Source organism: Exophiala bonariae (assembly GCF_035927105.1).
Source record: "Exophiala bonariae strain CCFEE 5792 chromosome Unknown scaffold_27, whole genome shotgun sequence".
NCBI classification, from domain to species: Eukaryota; Fungi; Ascomycota; class Eurotiomycetes; order Chaetothyriales; family Herpotrichiellaceae; genus Exophiala; species Exophiala bonariae.
In genome coordinates this window covers 53,133-70,388 of record NW_027042502.1, presented here as the reverse complement: position 1 = coordinate 70,388, position 17,256 = coordinate 53,133, and the positions used below count along the sequence as shown (strand labels likewise).

General features: G+C 49.6%; 7 protein-coding genes across 7 annotated transcripts; 5 read left to right on the top strand and 2 right to left on the bottom strand.

The window, feature by feature from the left end:
• Positions 1–436: 436 nt before the first annotated feature.
• On the top strand, positions 437–1,228 carry LTR84_006938 (uncharacterized protein; the record flags this gene model as incomplete). Its single annotated transcript, XM_064850494.1, has 1 exon — positions 437–1,228. One exon carries the CDS (start codon positions 437–439, stop codon positions 1,226–1,228), a length of 792 nt encoding a protein of 263 aa, XP_064702563.1.
• Positions 1,229–1,675: 447 nt separating this feature from the next.
• LTR84_006937 (uncharacterized protein) lies at positions 1,676–2,515 on the top strand (the record flags this gene model as incomplete). Its single annotated transcript, XM_064850493.1, has 1 exon — positions 1,676–2,515. The coding sequence occupies one exon, from the start codon at positions 1,676–1,678 to the stop codon at positions 2,513–2,515; it is 840 nt and encodes a 279-aa protein (XP_064702562.1).
• A 656-nt stretch (positions 2,516–3,171) lies between these two features.
• On the top strand, positions 3,172–4,362 carry LTR84_006936 (uncharacterized protein; the record flags this gene model as incomplete). Its single annotated transcript, XM_064850492.1, has 1 exon — positions 3,172–4,362. One exon carries the CDS (start codon positions 3,172–3,174, stop codon positions 4,360–4,362), a length of 1,191 nt encoding a protein of 396 aa, XP_064702561.1.
• Positions 4,363–6,935: 2,573 nt separating this feature from the next.
• On the top strand, positions 6,936–8,061 carry LTR84_006935 (uncharacterized protein; the record flags this gene model as incomplete). The annotated part of the gene is made up of 5 exons (XM_064850491.1): positions 6,936–6,977; positions 7,033–7,191; positions 7,271–7,377; positions 7,467–7,783; positions 7,871–8,061. The coding sequence occupies 5 exons, from the start codon at positions 6,936–6,938 to the stop codon at positions 8,059–8,061; spliced, it is 816 nt and encodes a 271-aa protein (XP_064702560.1).
• Positions 8,062–8,245: 184 nt separating this feature from the next.
• On the bottom strand, positions 8,246–10,066 carry LTR84_006934 (uncharacterized protein; the record flags this gene model as incomplete). The annotated part of the gene is made up of 1 exon (XM_064850490.1): positions 8,246–10,066. One exon carries the CDS (start codon positions 10,064–10,066, stop codon positions 8,246–8,248), a length of 1,821 nt encoding a protein of 606 aa, XP_064702559.1.
• A 2,099-nt stretch (positions 10,067–12,165) lies between these two features.
• On the top strand, positions 12,166–12,968 carry LTR84_006933 (uncharacterized protein; the record flags this gene model as incomplete). The annotated part of the gene is made up of 2 exons (XM_064850489.1): positions 12,166–12,542; positions 12,629–12,968. The coding sequence occupies 2 exons, from the start codon at positions 12,166–12,168 to the stop codon at positions 12,966–12,968; spliced, it is 717 nt and encodes a 238-aa protein (XP_064702558.1).
• A 718-nt stretch (positions 12,969–13,686) lies between these two features.
• Positions 13,687–15,336, bottom strand: LTR84_006932 (uncharacterized protein; the record flags this gene model as incomplete). The annotated part of the gene is made up of 1 exon (XM_064850488.1): positions 13,687–15,336. One exon carries the CDS (start codon positions 15,334–15,336, stop codon positions 13,687–13,689), a length of 1,650 nt encoding a protein of 549 aa, XP_064702557.1.
• Positions 15,337–17,256: the final 1,920 nt, after the last annotated feature.

The window sequence follows — 17,256 nt, the reverse complement described above, 5'->3', positions numbered from 1 at the left end:
GCAGGAGCTTCACAGGACTTCACAACACGACTATTGTACAGTGTACTGCCTGTCACTGCGTCCACTGCCTCGCTGGCACTTTACCTATATATGTCTGTATTTCCACTTCTTTTCTCCCTCCCCTCACGTCCCTTCCCTCTTCTCGAATCCTACCTGACGACATCTCTTTCTTCCACGCAGACTAGAACATCAACTAGTCCACGCTTCAATCATGTGCTCCGGACAAGCCGATCCGGTGATCAAGCAAGAGGAGTCTGACACTCTCATAAAGAGAGAGCAGCTTGATGTCATCACCCCCGCCTCAAGCCAACGGCAAGGGCAGAGCAGATGCAGATGACGCCGGGCTTGATCGTCAGTCTAAGATGGCAAAACGCTCAACCATCCATTCCGCGGCCCGATCAATCCTTTCACACTGCCAGCCAAATTCCTGTCCAACATGTCTCAACAGCCAGTCAATGAGCGGAAAGCCCAACAACAAGACATCACCTTTATGTCAGAAGCAGCGGACTGCAGTCCACATCCCGTGCCACAGCACACCAGTTCTTCTCTTTCAGTTAGCGACCTAGTCGGCCGAACTTCACATCAAGCCTCCATGAGTATGATAGCCACGAGCGAGGTTGTTACTCCTGCGCACTCAGATCCTCGAGCCATACTTCTGAGTCCAAATCGCCGTGTTTTGACGGGATCCCAGGAATTCTTTGAACACCTTCTTAAGTGGAGACTGCAGCAGGAACACGAGATGGTCTCGAAAAGCACACGGGAAGTGATAGAACATCATCGTTACATCATCAGCACAGTCCGAGACCAACTAGACTTCGTACGACGTCGTGACAAGTACAGTAGACTCGAGGCCGAGCACAGCAAGCTTCAAGCAGAGCACGGCAATCTTCAGGCCAAGTATACCAGACTTCAGGAGGAGCAAGACAAAATTCAAGTCGACCACCGAACACTTGACTTCAAATACACCGCGCTTGACGAAGCGATCAAACAGACCCTCTGTCAGCGGCAAAAAGAAAACAAGGAACACGCTGGGATCCTGGCCAAATATGAGAATCTGACGGCTGCTCACCAACGCCTCTTGCTGTACGTTAGGGACAAGCCTGGCTTTTCTCATGAGGTAATGAATGCCATGAAAGACGACAATGATGCTGTGGGTGCGGAGCTGGCTGAAAAGAACAACGAGACTGGGCAGGAGAGTGGAAATTCGGGCGCACCTGCTGAGTCCTAGCCATCATGAACAACTAATGCGAGGCCTGTTCAAGTTCCCGAGAACAATGAGATTGAGAATGGCAGCGGCTTGGAAGGTACATCTATGGGAACGAAAGCTTTTTGGAAGGAGTGTGTTGCTAAACATGGCTTTGAGAACTGGATAAGGGTTGAGTGGCCCTTTAGGTAGACACGATCGAGTCGTAAAGGATAGCTACAGTTCAGAGGTCTTCACATCGCACTTCTTGTTAGATTGTGTGACTATCATATCGCTTCCCTCGCACGCACGCATACTACAAATGTTTGTATTACATCTTCTTCTCTGGCATTCAATTCTTTCGTTCTTTTATCAAGGCACTGTAACATCATCACGGCGTCTAATTTAACAAGCAGATAAGTGATTCGACAAGACCGGTTCTCCACCAGATTGTTGCAAGTGATCAATATGTCTTCTCCGCCCACTTCAGTAATGGTGTCAATTGAGTCTGCAATGACAGAACAGACCGCCGCTCCAACTCTTCAAGAAGACGGCTGTCAATCAAGTAACGACCAAACCATGGCTCTTCAACCTCAGACATTCCACACTGCTGACAAGGGTCTCCAGTCCGCTGCATCTATGCCTACATCATCTGAATCAGAGGTGAAAGACACCCAACTCACCATGGATACCAACGGATCTGGGCCTGCCACCTCGATCTCGTCTCCACCATCCAACCTGCCTGCCCAGCTTGCCGAACTGGTCATGGAGGCTCGGCGTGATTTCGATGTCAAGCTCAAGGCTCTCCTCATGACCTCGGGTGGGTTGACCTCACAAGATCGGAATGACTTCTACGCAAAGGTCAACGAGTTACATGCAAAGGACACCGAAACCATTTCGGAATGGGAGAAGGCCATGCTCCATGTCAACATCGCTCTGGGACAGCTGCATGGACGTTTCGCCTGGACTGAGGTGCATGAAAACTACAGCAATCTTCTTGTAATTTCCAGTAAACAGAGAGAAGAATCCCTGAAAGCTCGCCCAGAGTACAACGAAATCCTCAAAATGAAACCCGAAATCTGCGCCAAACAGACCCAAATTGAGGTTGAACATGAGAAACCCATCAAAAGAAATCTCGAGCTGATGCAAAACCTGGCGGCGATTCAAAACACATGCGAAAAGCTCTGGGAGACCCACGATCTCCTCATGCTCTGGGTAAAGGATAAACCCGAGATTTTGAGAGAGATGATAGCCGCAGTTCCGGGTCTTGCAGCTTTCGTCGATCCAGAGCAGGTCAATTTCAACGAAGTAAATGATGTAGAGGGGCAATAAGATGGTTAATTGAACGAGCATCCAGACAAAGAGGCATTTGTAAGAACCTTTTTCACCTCCAAGGATAGGAATCAGGACTGGGGAGTGATACTTCGTCAGGGCATTGTGGAATTCGGGTAGACAATATCTCTTGGATTCAGTACCAGACTGAGATACCAGATTGAGGCAGAATTCTTGCTCCCTGAAACCTTCGGCGCTCAGTACAATGAATCCACAATTGAACATATTCGTCTAACACTTTCCCTGAACAAAGTTCTACAGGATTTTCCCCTGGTCTCGTAAGAAACACCACTTCATCCCGATCTCAATCCATGTCCCTATCTCAGTTCCACTCTTACTTCGCGCATAGCCTACTCTCCAGACCCCTCACGCACATGCTTTTCATCTCATGGACCCACCGTCACCATGTTAACTTCACACCCGGACCCTGAATCCTGTGACTCTTGTTGTCGCGTACCGCCTGTGCCGTCGCTGCTCAGCGTGCAACAACATCTATCTATAAATGCGAGCTTCCTCACCCACTCTTTCTTCCGGAACTTTCTTTCTTTCTTCCTACATCAAACAGTTCCGATCTGAGATCTGTTGACTCTCTACCTCTTGCTTCCATGGTTCTTTCACTTCGTTCAAACAACAAATCTTTTGTGAACTTACCTGTAATGGCTTTCACACCTTCCTCATCGTCAGCTGCTCCAGATCCGCACGCCTCAATGTCTCCTCCACAGAAGACGCTCTTCCCTGCTTACTATCCGGACTTGGATGACTTTCCTCCCCTCAAACCTGTGTATCCACCTCAAGTTATCAAGATGCCGGTCCAACCATCCCCTGATGACAGCAACGCAGCCAAGGATGTGAGAATTAGCGAGATGCTTGCGAGATTGAAGGTCTCTGGCCGTCAGATTCCCGAAGCTGAAGCCGGAGAGCATGTCCCTACTGGCAATGACAAATCACGTATCTCTATCCCAAATCGCGTCACCGCCCCCCCAAATCTTCCTGTTGCTCCAGAACCCCTGGTCAACCTTAACGATCGCGACTTCATCAGTTACCTTCCTTCCACCAAGACCACCCTGAAAGATTTGCAAGTCTTGTGGCCAGCAAGAGTTGAGGTTTCGTCGGCTGGTCTTCGTGAAATCCTGCAAAAGAACGAGGCTCTCGAGAAGGAACTGTCTGAAATTCGACCACAGCTCAAGCGGCTTAAAGGTGAGGCTGAGAACTACATGTGCCTATCGGACGACTACGTCTTTCTTCAACAAGCATTCGATAATTCGAAGAATGACAACAAGCAGCTTCAAGAAAATTACAACAAGCTCCAAGATGATCATCGTTGTGTTTTGATGCACAGCAAGGCTAAGACCGATGTTTTGGTCGAAGTCACGGCTGAACTGTACGAGTTGCAAAAGGTGAAGAACGCGGCTGTGGACAATGCTACAAGCAACAATGGATGTGGTGGCTGGGATGCTGGAGACGTTGCTCCGACTGGTACATGGGAGGCTGAGAGCGATGCAAATGGCAATGGTTTGCGTGCTCAGGATAGAAGCAAAGCAAACGGTTCTGGTTGGGGTGCTCAAGCTGGGGGCAATGCAAATGGTGATGACTGGGGTGTTCAGGGAGGAGCGAAAGCAAATGGCGATGATTGGGGTATTGGAGAAGGCGCGGAGTATGATGACTGGGGCAGCCGTCAAGAAGATGCAGGAGATCTTAGTAGATGGAATGCCGCATCGATGGCTGGAGATGACTGGAGCACTGGACACGGAAGTTTCGAGCGGTCTGGCGACGACATCAATAATCAGATTGGCAATGGTGTTGGTTGGATTCAAAGTCACACCATCGATTGCAAACGCTTCCGCTGATCCTCGAGGGGCTCAAAACAAAGTTGGCATCAGAACGGGCTCAGAACCATTGGTCCTGGCCTTGCATGAGATATTGCATCCTGATGGCCTGCTTTTTCGAGACTCTGTGTCCATATTGATCGTCGACTCTTCACATCTAAACCACAGGCGCGTCTGACTTGGTCAAACTGAACCTTCTACGACCTCATCATCGAGCACAACAGTCTCCAAGGGAGAAATCAGCGTGAGTTGATTGCAGGCCTGCTTGGAATTTGGAGCCAACATGCTTCATGCGGTGGCAGTCAAATGCATGATAGTCTCATCTGGAAATCAGGGCTAAGCACACCAAACCATGCCTTGTGCCTATCCAAACTTGCTCTTAGTTCTTCTCCATAATAGCAGACAATGATTGACAGCACTACTTTCCTTTTCTTGACTCAAAAGTGCAGCTCGTTCATAGCCTCGGTTGCCCCACCCGACGAAGTTTATGCCTACCTACCTATGTCGCGTTTTGCCTAGACCGTGAGGTAGGTTCTCAGCAGCAAGTAGATTGAAGGCAACAGCCTTGTAGCTTCACAAATTCATCTGGGAGGTCTCTTAGCACGGCCTAGTTATCTCGAGACGACCTTGGGTAATGCATGTTCTCAATCTACGACCTGGAGGATCTCAAAACCATCTTGAACCCTTCGCCTTCTCCGCCAGGATCCCCCTCCCAACAATGGCGGTCAAGGTACCCGCAACCACATTGTCCAGCGCCTCCCGCAATATAGGCTTGGTCGGGTGTGGGTAGTGCGCCAGGTATATATCTACGTAGCCGAGCTCTATATCTGGGTGCATACCATAGTTGGAGTTTTGTTCGGCTCGTTGGAATTGTGTAGATCGATTGTTCTACAGGACAAGGCTCGGCGCCAAGATAGCCAGGGGTTACAGCCTGATGGCACCGGAAATCGCCTCATTCAACCATCCATAAGGTAGCTGGTTTCCAAGGCGGCCAGTAGGGCATCTTCAGACCAGATCTCTAGATTCGCTGAGAACATGTTTAGCCACTTGTAACCAGATGATCGATCAGCGTGCCGTGGGCCGAGAAAGCGCACTTGCTGATGCCTTGTCGAGAGACTTTGCCCGAATATCTCGTAAGTTGTCTCTCTTAAACTTGGATGAAAGAACTTTGAATCTTGCTTACTTTTGTAAGTCTCAACCGAGCCGTCAGATCCACTCATCGACTCCCATAAAACATCAAACTCAACAAACAGGAAACCAACCTGGGACTTTGTTCACAAAGTCAATGGAGAGGGTCAAGAGAAAGACACGCATATCATTCTGCAGCACACGTGTGAGTCAGATACTGATAATGAGGCGAAGCAGGCCAATGCCTCCGACGATCTGATAAAGATTCTGGAAGGAGACTGGTAAAGGAAGAGCTCTTCGTGGGTGTCCAGGCGGTTCTTCCATCGCGAGTTCGAATATCAGCCATCACAATGCTGAAAGAAGGGCACTTTGGTCGAATATACTAGACAGATTGGTTTTTGTGATTGGCCTGCTATGCTTCCACTTCAATGCCATCTTCTCAACAGGACTACCACCTCAGAGCTCTACCCGATCCATCAGCCAGGCCATTTTCTCTTGATAGTATGGCGAGCAAAACGTGTACAAAGCCGGTGCTTCAGAGTACCCATGGTATTCTGCCATTTATATCAGACACAGATCTTATTGAACGACAAGAATAGGTGAAATTGCAAATTCTTATGCAGGCAGCAGGGTTACAATTCATTTTAGCGTGTTGTTCACTTCGGTGCATCCGATGCTGTTGTCCCGTACGAGTAGTGAAATCGCAAAAGCAACTCGAATTGCCTCGTCCGGTGGCTACCGGCGGACGAAACACTTGGCGGCTCAACCTTGGGCTACATTGAAATCTGGGGTGGGGTCGGAGTGTAAGGCCGCGGACTTTTAATCACGTAGGTAAGGTGTGGATGTTGCTTACTTCAGATAGACGAATGCCGCGGACTTTGGACTTGGGAGGCCTGGAACTTATCGATTCGCTCAGAGGGCATCATAGCAGTATCTCCACTTGCTATGATAGCATCGTCGTTCGCTAAGGTTTCGTCTCTCACAAGGGAAGCGAGTGAATTAAATTGATGGTAGTGGGCCGAACGAGTTCACCTTATTGGATACTCGCATTCGCACTCTGATGCACAGCCTTGCAGTGTGGATAGGATTCTTCAACATAGACTATGGCGGAGCAACAACCCCCTTTCCGGAAATACGCCAACAGCGGCTAAGATGACGGGCAGGATGCTGCTTGATGGTACGTATTCATCGTAGGTACATTGTGATTGGGGTTTGTTCACTACGTATCCGATGTCAGTGCTTCGATCAATATACCGGTATGATTGCAAACCATCGGAACAGCGGACGAAAATTACTTAGTATTGAGGCCTCGAACAAGCCACATATAAAACCGTCTTTCACGCTCTCCTCCAGGTGTTGCTACCTCATTGATTTAATACCACTTCATTTAGCACTTACATAAGTTCAGTCTTAGCGAGGCTATCCGGTCCCCACTCATATATTCGACACACGCCACGAAGAGCAACATGCCATCATATCTTATTACTGGCGCCAATCGAGGAATCGGAGTCAGTTACCTTCCATCCAAGAGAGGACCACACGTCTAACAAGAGTATCCTTCAGTTCGAATTTGTTCGACAGCTCTCGAGCGACTCCAGCAACACTGTCATCGGTATTGTGCGAGACAAGGCTGCCGCTGAAGCCACGGTCGCCAAAGAACTCGAGGGCAGAAAGAACATCCACATTCTCGAGACCGATGTGACTGATTACAATGGATTGAAGGTACTATCTGCCTCCTCGAGAGGTTCATTCGTCTTATCTTCGCCTGTGAATGAGACTAACGTTGGGATCGTCCCTAAAGAGAGCCGCCGAAGCGACCGCGAAGATCACTGGTGGTGGTCTTGACTACGTGATCTCAAATGCAGCACTTATACCATTCTGGTCTGCTTTCGAACCACTCGGAGAACTGTAAGTAAGGGTCATCCAACGTTGAATTCGGTACTTCCTCGAAAAAGACCGGGGCTTCACTGACATGGAAATCTCTTGCCTGTCGTCAGAGGCAAAGAACCAGAACGCCTGGAAAAGGAACTCGCCGAATGCTTCAACGTCAATGTGATTGCAACGGTGCACCTGATCAACCTCTTCATCCCTCTCGTGTTGAAAGGCGAAGCAAAGAAAGTCATCACCATCACGACAGGCTTCGCCGACGCGGAGCTGAATGCCAAATACAATCTATCTATCGCTGGGCCCTATTCAATCAGCAAAGCAGCGGTGAACATGGTAGTGGCGAAATACAGCGCCGAGTATGCCGAGCAAGGCGTCTTGTTCCTGGCTCTCGCACCTGGAATGGTCGATACTGGCAATATGGATAAACGTGAGTGCGCCCCAGGCAGACAACCACGCGCGATCCGCTTGGGGCGGGGTCCTAAGGCCGACGGCTGACATGAATCATAACACTTAGTGACTCCCGAACAAGGGCAGAAAGCAATGGGCATGATGGGAAAGTTCAAGGACTATGCTCCTGATTTCAGTGGGCCCATCACCCCAGAGGAGTCGGTCAAGTTAATGAGGGCAGTGTGGGATAAGGCCAGCGTTGCGAATGGTGACGGCGGCGCGTTCCTGTCACAATTTGGAAACAAACAATGGCTCTGATTCATCTAACGTCCGGAGAGAAGAGGAATGGAGAAATGGAAGGCTCAAGATAGAAGCGGTGTTCTCCATGAGAAAGTGCCCAAACAAAGAAGAACTTAACCAATTGAAAGTTCCGTGCCCTTTGATCCTGAGATATCGCTGAAAATTCCAGGTTTTGAGGGCGCCTAGAGTGCTTGAACTATATTCACAAGAAGTCTCGCCCGGGGAAGAATGTGGAATGGAATGATGTCGAGCATTCCAAGATTTGATCAAGTTGTTCTTCTTCGTTGAGCCATGGTCCTTCGATTGGTCTGCCATCTTGCGCCATCAGATCTGCTTCCACAACGCTGAAAGCACCAGTCGGTAGACATGGTAGTTGAGGATCTTGGCCAGGTAATGGTTCTCCGTTGGCACCGGCTTCTTGGACAAAACTCTGAGGCTGCTCAATGATCTCTTGACAACTATGTTCATGTTTATTCATCACGCCGTCTCCTGCCATCGGTGGGCCCATTTGGCCTCGCATAGCATATGGGAATACGGGCCGCTGGTTCTGAGCGAAGAACGACAATGAACCCGACGCGGTGGCCCTCTCACTAAAATCTGGTATATCGATTGCCAGTGACGGGGGTATTTCATCCACTGCAGCAATCATCCCTCGGAATTCTGGGTAGTGATCAAAAAAGTCACGTGTGACACCGGAGGTATGAAGATCGTCTTCCAGTTCCAGATAGGTTGGAGACAAAGAATAAGATCCATTGCTTTTATTATAACGATAGCAGTCTCGAAATTCAAAAGGCCACCGTAGTCGCATACTGTTAATGAATCTGTGCCAAAAGTGGTTAGAGCAGTATTGATGTTCGTTGACGCTCAGGGCTCTCCTAATGCCTGGCCACGCCGGGAAATTTGTAGCATATGCGTAGGTCTTCTGCTTTGGGCCGTCGCGCAGATATGGAGGGAGTTTGTTGTATAGATCGTTGGACTGATCAATGTGCGCCAACATCAGGCGAGCGACGCCGTAGAGGATGCTCAGTCGCATGGTAGAGTTCTCACTATATTTGAACAATGATTCATCCATGCGACGCATGAGGCGCCAGATTGGATGTACATTACCCCGGCGTTCAATGGCAGCCCAACCTTCGACAACCACCCGCACCGAAGTGTCTTCGAGATATGGATCGGCATTGGGATACGCGGACGCGACTGATGGCCATTTCATCCATCCTCCTAAGGTGATATTTCCGTAATACCAGATGCTTCGATGAAGCATCTTCTGTGCATTGGCCTGGCCACAACCGCAACTGTGTCCACTCAATAATGATGTGTTTTGAGTCGAAACCGTCGGATAAGGCGTGCCTAGGTATGGCCGGGGGAATGCCGTTTCTGATTTCTTGAAATCGTTGACCTGTAACGTACTCGCCACTTCATCTTGGGTTTTCAGTTCCTGGAGTCGTATGTCCACCTCTGGAAAAGGGTCTAGTCGTGGCAATACGATCCCCGCGTGAAGTTCCGGTGGCGTGAAAATTTCAGGATCGGATGGCGAATCCTTTTTCGAGTCACCGAAAATTGGACTGAACGGTGATGTAGGTGCTTCCTTCTGTGTCTCTGGAATGGCTTTTGTACAAATACTTCGTAATTCAAATTCCGCTTCTCCACGAGCTGAATTACTTAGGTTGGCGGGATGTAGGATGTGATCGATCGCCATGAGTTTCTCCTCGAAGGAATCTCTCTCAGACTTCAGGTGCGAGATTTGCTGGAGTAAATTGTTTACTTGGCCTGACGCGTCAGCTTCTTTGAGCTGGTCCACCATGTTTTCAAGATACGCAACGCGGGACTTCTTCCGCTGGCGAGAGATACGCTGGCATTTACGATCAGACTCCCGTTTTTTAAGACGGCGGCGGTCTAGGGCCTCGTCGCTGCCACCGATAGGCGTTTGGTGTTCCGCTAGAACAGCGTCTGGCTTGTCATTGTGTTCCGATAGCGAACCTGTAGAGCCCAAGCGGGGCTTTTTGCTGCGTGACACCTCCATGTGTTGGGATATCACTCGAACTGGACGATGCCACACGGCTCGTCCTTCTTGCTATTGTACTTTGAGAAAGCTAAGTTTGTAAGCCACTGATGTCAGTCTTCTCCTACCCTAATCCGCGCCCCGAATATCAGTAACCTTTGATAGAATTGACTGTCCTCGCTCGTACTTGGAGACGATCTCCCAGTCAATCCGAGGAACGAAGTTGTTGCGCAACATCTCCATCCACGCGGTAGAGAATAAGGAAGTGGGATGTAAGCGAAGGGTCATGGGGAGAATGCGGAGAAGCAGGAACCGGAGCAAAGCCGGGAACCTCGTGCCGATACGAAGTACGAGCAGTAGCTGAAACCATTCGGCTCGGCGGCCAGAAACACATCCATCCTGACATCGCCATCCTGACTACCGCTTTCCAGGTCCTGACAGCGCGGATGGACTATGACCAACCGTAGCTCACTCGGAGCCGAACAACCAGATAATGATTCAGAAAGAAGTGTCCTCTGGTCACAGAGGAGATCGTTGCGCCATCGGATCAATCATCTCCGTCGGCGCATCTAGTCAGCCTCCAAAAATTCGCAAGTGTAACCATTATGCCGACCACTGGAAGCCCTTCGAGAACATCGTCCGAAATCCATACAAGCTTTCGTTGAATTCAACCAAGCACGGATAAGACGGACCAGATTCACTTAGTTGCACTGACTGGCACTCCCTTCATTCGTGTACCTGTTATCAGCCAGGCTTCCTCATGCAAGTGATTCTTGACACCACGGACGCTTCTATACGCTGAACCAACCAAGGCTGACTAAAGGTAGTGCGAAGGCTCGAAGACCGAGGTCTTACTACTGAAAATGGTTAAGAAGTCAGTGTGCTGAAAATTGCTTATCACAATCGATTTGTGGAATATGTGGTATCGATCAATGCACCCCGTGTGACAGGAAGGTGCAACACTCTTGATGAGCCAGGCTTGTACTCTCCGATTGTTCCAGTATGGACAAGCACGTTCAATCTTCAATCATCGATAGAAACCCTGAAGTCAACGGCCAGATGGCTCTGCCAAATCCCGACTGGTCGCGACAAAACTATCGCTGGAGACCTTGGCGGCGGCGGATAACTGATCTTGCCATTATATTGGAGGGTTCTTACCAAGGTTCTGGTACACCGAGTGACCCATTCATCATAAGATGGCTGGACAACGACCCTGAAAACCCACAGACTTACAGTACCTGGGACAAGGTCACCAGCTTGACGATTGGAGGACTCATGTGTTTCTGCATCACCCTAGCATCCTCCGCCTACACCGCAGTAGCTGAGCAGGTGACGACGGAGTTCAACTGCAGTCGGGAAGTTTTCTTGCTTGGGCTAAGTTTCATGTTGCTTGGATTTGCGTTCGGACCTCTCTTGTTTGCACCTTTAAGTGAAGCGATCGGTAGGAGGAGCGTCGTCATGATCACTTTGGCTGTTCACACCTTGTGGGCAGGATTGTGTTGCGTCGCACAGAACATAGAGACCTTACTTATCTTTCGCTTGTTCTGTGGAATATTTGGAGCTCCGGCATTGGTGATACCTGCGGGACAGCTTGTCGACATGATCGGACCAAAGGAAAGAGGGCTTGTTATGACGGTCTTTGCTGTAGCTCCCTGGCTTGGCCCAACACTGTCAGTTGCCCTACTGTTTCGAGGTTTACAGCCATTCACTCATATGGGAAATTTTGAAAAACTATGCCTGAACCTGTCGAGATTTGCTAACGGTGAATTGCAGGGGGCCAAGTATTGGCGGTTACTTGGGATTAGCAGCAGGTTGGCGGTGGGTGATGGGCTTCCTTGCTCTCTTCGCAGGCTTTCTTTGCATGCTTGGAATTATTTTCGTACCGGAAACCTATGCCCCAATCCTGCTCAGGAACAGGGCCCAACTGCTGTCCAAGGTGACGGGCAAGAGTTATACGATCGCCATAGAGATTGAGCATCAGGAATCATTCCATGACATGCTGAGGCGCTCCATGATCCGTCCATGGGCTCTGTTGATTCGAGAGCCAATTGTTTTGCTTCTTTCGGTACGTTTCCCAGTTATACTCAGGGCAGCCTTTTTGCTAATGCTCCATCCTCGAGATGTACATGGCTGTTGTCTATGCATTTCTTAACCTCAATTTTGCTGCGTATCCCATCGTCTATCAGCAAGGCTACGGCTGGAATGCTGGACAGGGGGGTCTTGCTTTCTATGGTATTCTGGTGGGCATCCTCGTGGGCATTTGTTTGATGTTTGTCGATCACAAACGTTATGTTCGCGTATACGAGGCTACCGGTGGCTTCCCGCCACCAGAGACAAGGCTGCCGACTGCTATTGTAGGTGGTTGCATAGCCATTATCGGCTTGGCGTGGTTTGCTGCGACAGCCGATCCAAGATACCATCCTCTTGTACCGATTTCATCCGGAGTCCTTTTTGGTGCCGGCTTTATTCTACTCTTCCAGGCTTGTGTCAATTATCTGTAAGTTTGCAAAAGGATGTCTTACCATTTATCTCCACTCTCTTCCATGGTTCTCATGTCCTAACCCACTGAATTCTCGTCTGCAGTGTCGATTCGTATGTCATTTATACTGCTAGTGTGACAGCAGCAAACATCTTCCTACGTGCCACACTAGCTGCGGCTTTCCCACTGTTTACACCCCGAATGTACAAGAACCTGGGCGTGCAATGGGCGTCTGCGGTTCCGGCATTCATCGCGATTGCTTGCTTTCCATTCCCGATCCTCTTTTGGAGATATGGCGAGAGAATAAGAAGGAAATGCAAGTATTCGGCCGAGGCTGCAAGATACCTTGACGCTTTGAAGAACCAGAAGGTTGTAACGGAGCAAGCTGTACTGTTACCTGTACTAGGCATACAACAGCCAAATGCAGTGGAAACTGAGGTATAATCGCAAGGTGCACTCCAAATTGCTGGCGTAGCTTTCTTTCTGCAAAAGGTGACGATTTGGAGAGAGCACGGATTAGTTCAGGCTTTTGACCCTGAAGCGGGAGACCAAGTTATTAGTGTGGTGGCTCAATGATGATGTCTTTACCGGCCTTGAAAACCGGCCGTCTCAGGATTAACATCTGCATGGCGATACGACGAGCATCTCAAGATAATATTGTAACAATGAATTTCCAACAACTCTTGCAAAGTGTTCTTGCTGTCTAACTCACGGCTGGGGCACGCCTCGACGCCTAAGGTGAGCACCATAAGGCCAAGTTAAGTGGACACTCGTCGCACCTCACCCCGTTCGGGGACGAGGGTTACTCGGGCGAGGATTCCCTGCACCTGCGCGTAAAAACTAGGGGTACGCCTTAGCTAAGACGATTGGTACCTTAAACGTTGACCCAAGATGAAGCTAACTCTATTAGGAAAGGCCATTAAATCCCTATAATTTCTTGGTGCAGTGAAAATGCCTATTTACGAGAAGTCTCTACTATAATTCAAAGTATTCCAGGTCGAGGTCGAGAGAATATACCTTTCGATTTAAATGAGGATTTTCGCTGTTTAAGAGACCCTTTTATATATACATTAACTTTCAAAGTTCAGTCCTCGACTGAGTCCGAACCCTTACGAACTGACGCTGAACTAATACGCAGTTGGTTGTCGGTTCGACCCTAATACTACCACTTAGTGAACACCCTTTGCTGAAATGACCTCCCTAATCGAACCACAGCTCGATCCAACTGCGTGAAGTAATCCGCGGCCGTCAACACAAGGAAGGTGATAACCAATGCCTGCAGCAGATACCCCCAATTCGCCTCACCGGCCCACGCCTTCCGCCACGAATCCAGGCATTCCAGCCTCAAACCCATGCCAACAGGGACGTGCATAGCGTAGACGCCAAAGGAGATATCTCCAATGTAGTGCGACACCCTCCATTCCAGCGGCCGCCGCAGCGTCGGGAAGAACTCCAACGAATACACAAGGCCCAGACTGCCCCAGCTGAGCCAGAAGAGGTATCTTGCCTGCTCTCTCCACCAGGGTGGGACCATTTTGGTCAGATAAACCCAGGGGAAACTGCCCCAGAGGCGCAGTTGCGTTTGTCCGGCATCGTTTTCTCCGAGGAGAAGGAAGGCGACGATGAAGAGGGCAGTGTGGGCCATCTTGGAAAGCAGCGATAGTCGCGGTCGCGGTGCCGGTTGTGCGTTTGTGGTCATGGGGACGGTCAATGAGGATGGTCCCGAAATGCGCTCAGGGTCGCGGACCAGAGAGATCTGCGCTATCAGGAGGCCGCCAGTGAACTCGACTATGTAGGCAGCTTGCCAGCAATAAGCCATGAAAATGACGACCCCCATAACGATCATGCGTGCCTTGGCGGTCAATTTGCAAATGGCCGCGCAGAACGCGAACAAGAAGATACTACCCCGGAATTCCACGGGGATGGTCCACATCTGAGGTAAGTAGGAGGAGCCGAGAGGCCAGTCGTTGTGGATGTCGGTGATCTGGCCAGAGAAAGGGTTGCAGAAATTGAAGAGGTCTACGAACCAATCCTTCAGCTGTTCAATCATATCTTCGTGGTAGGGTTTGTAGAGATACACGCCCTTGTAACCACCCAGCCTCATTAGGACGAGCGTGAGGATCATAGCCACGACGACGCTGCCGTACAGGCGCAAATACCGCCGAAACAAGGCGGAGGCGAGACCTTGTAGCATTCGCCCTTCTTCCCTCCTGTGCATGCTGAGTAACAAACCGTAGCCCAACACATGGCCCGAGATGACAAAGAAGACGCTGACCATACCAGGACCGCCGAAGAAGGTGCTAACGAACGGGAAGCGGCGCCATGAGAGGTCGCCCCACTGATCGTATAAGTGGAAGATGTAAACGATGACGGCGGCGTAGCCGCGCAGGGAGTCCAGGTAGGCCGTTGGGCCTTGGCGAGGAGGTGGTATGCGGCTGGGTGTGCAGTAGGTTGGTAAGGCGGATTTGAGCAGGCGGCCTGGGGATCGCAGATGTACAGATAGATATGATGGCAGTGTTTTGAGGTAAGAGAGGCACCATCGGAGCTTTTGGGTGGGCCGAGCCAGAGATGCGGATATCCAATGCTCTTTTGTCGACAGGGTTAGGAGGGGAATATTATCGAAGTAGGGGTCGTCGGATTGAGGAAGGAGAGGCACGTCCTCGGAGTCGTAGTTATCGTCTCGTATAGCGTAGGAACTGACACTGACATTGGCAGCGGCATATCCATCGTCCTCGTGCTTGGCAATTGAACCATTGTTACTGTCACGGTCCAGGTCGGCTTCCATACGTGTCAGCAGCTCCTCTTCAGCCATTGCGAGAAACGCGGAAGTTACTCATGAATAGCATGGTGCATGGAAGGAAGAAGACATACTTTGTAAGAGGCCGAGATGTACATGAGTAGAAGGCGAGACAATTCTACCAGCACGAAGTAGTCCGTAGTCCCGGACGTACAAGCCGAGGAGAGTCAGGGGCTTGAAATTTGTCTCAGTATTCCACAATCATTTGTGGAGTAACAGCGCTTGTCGATCGACAAAACGCGCCGGAAATATGCTACCATTAAATTGTACTCGTAAGATTGTACCTGGGGATCGAGGGACCTTTTCGGACACGACCCAATGTCTGGTTTTGTTTACGACAAAAGACGTGTCGGCTCTTTTTACGGTTTGACATTTTGTCGGTTTCTTCAAATTCTGACCAACTAACGACGAGTTAATTAGTCGTAGAAGGCAACTAAACTTTTTAGAAACACTACTAAGCCGATAGAGGAGATAATCTTCCAGACTTAAGCCCTTAGCACGCGCTAAACCGAAACAATAAAAGCCAAAAGACTGTCAGGATTTCTAAAGGACATGTCACGTACCCTTAAGCGCCTCAGCATTAGGTCGAGGTACTCCATAATGTAAATTCACCTTGGCGTGGTACGATGCCATGCGAAGTATATGCTTCCTAGTCCCCAGCCTGAGGTCGTCAAGTGTTCGTGGCAAACTCAGCCAGGTTATGGGGGATACGCTTTGCTAGTGCCACATGAATTCTTCGAGTGTTTCCAACTGCCGAACGGGGCTGGCAACAATACGAAGTGCTTCGCACATACCTACTTCGTATTCATCCCACCAACGAAAGTTGTCAGTGTTCAAACTGGAGGTGAAAACGAGCTAAAACACATTCATGTCAGCCGTTTGTGGCCTCAAGTGTTAAAGTGCTCAGCCCCTTAAGTTGTGGCCTCTGTAAGGGGCTCGCTAGGGTGTTTCGGCTGGCTATCTAGGTGGGGACAGTGCAATTCCAATGAGGGGACCATTATGAACAAGTTGAAATGCTAAGCCTATGATATGTCCGCAGTGGGGCGGCGCTTCGCTGCTGGGTGGGTGAGTGGGAACCCGGTAAAGAAGCGAGAGCTAATCTTGCTCGATGCGAAGTACTTAGAGACTAGTGCTGAGTCTAAGAGAGTTTAGCAAATGGAGGGATGGGAATGTGAGAAGGGAGGTGTCGAGAAACACGTTCTCTGAGCCGCTGTTAGGGTCGAACTGAGAACGACCCATGTTCGTAGAAGAGCCACGTCCCTCCGCGTATCGACCCATTCAAGGGCCCAACAATGAAATTTACTGTAAATCATAGCCGTCCTCGAGTAGCGGAATTCCTCACCTAAATTAAGAGTTACATAACTCCTCTCTCTTCCTCAATACATCTTCTGTGATATAGAGAATTCTAGAGTAGAATAATTACCACTTCCTAACTAAAGATGTATAATCCCAATGGAATATTACATATTATTATCACTGCTGGACAAAGTTGACGAATTCGTGATAAAATACCTTGCTATTCGTACACGTGGTTATTCTTACGCCGACCACAACACCTGCCACTCTCGAGGCATCCGGACGTCAATTGGGTTGGGTAGGCGTCGATAATCCATGCTAAGTAATTGTGCGAGCGGCGTCAAGTGCCACGTGAATGCAAATGAGCGAGAGGTGCGCAGCTGGAGTACTTACATACCTCTAGAATTTCTCTTGGCACATTTCACACCCAAATTCAACCACAACCCCAAGCTCACTTCTGCTCGACTTGATCATTGTCCTCGGCATTTTCGGGAGTAGAAGTGCATTTTGTACAGGTGGCCCTTCTCATTAGTGATCGAAGTTAGTACTCTATGGCGATTCTCCTCGTTGTCGCAACTCAAACAATCGGCCGAAATATTTCCCTATCCGACGATAGTTTCTCCCAGCCTCATTCGCCAC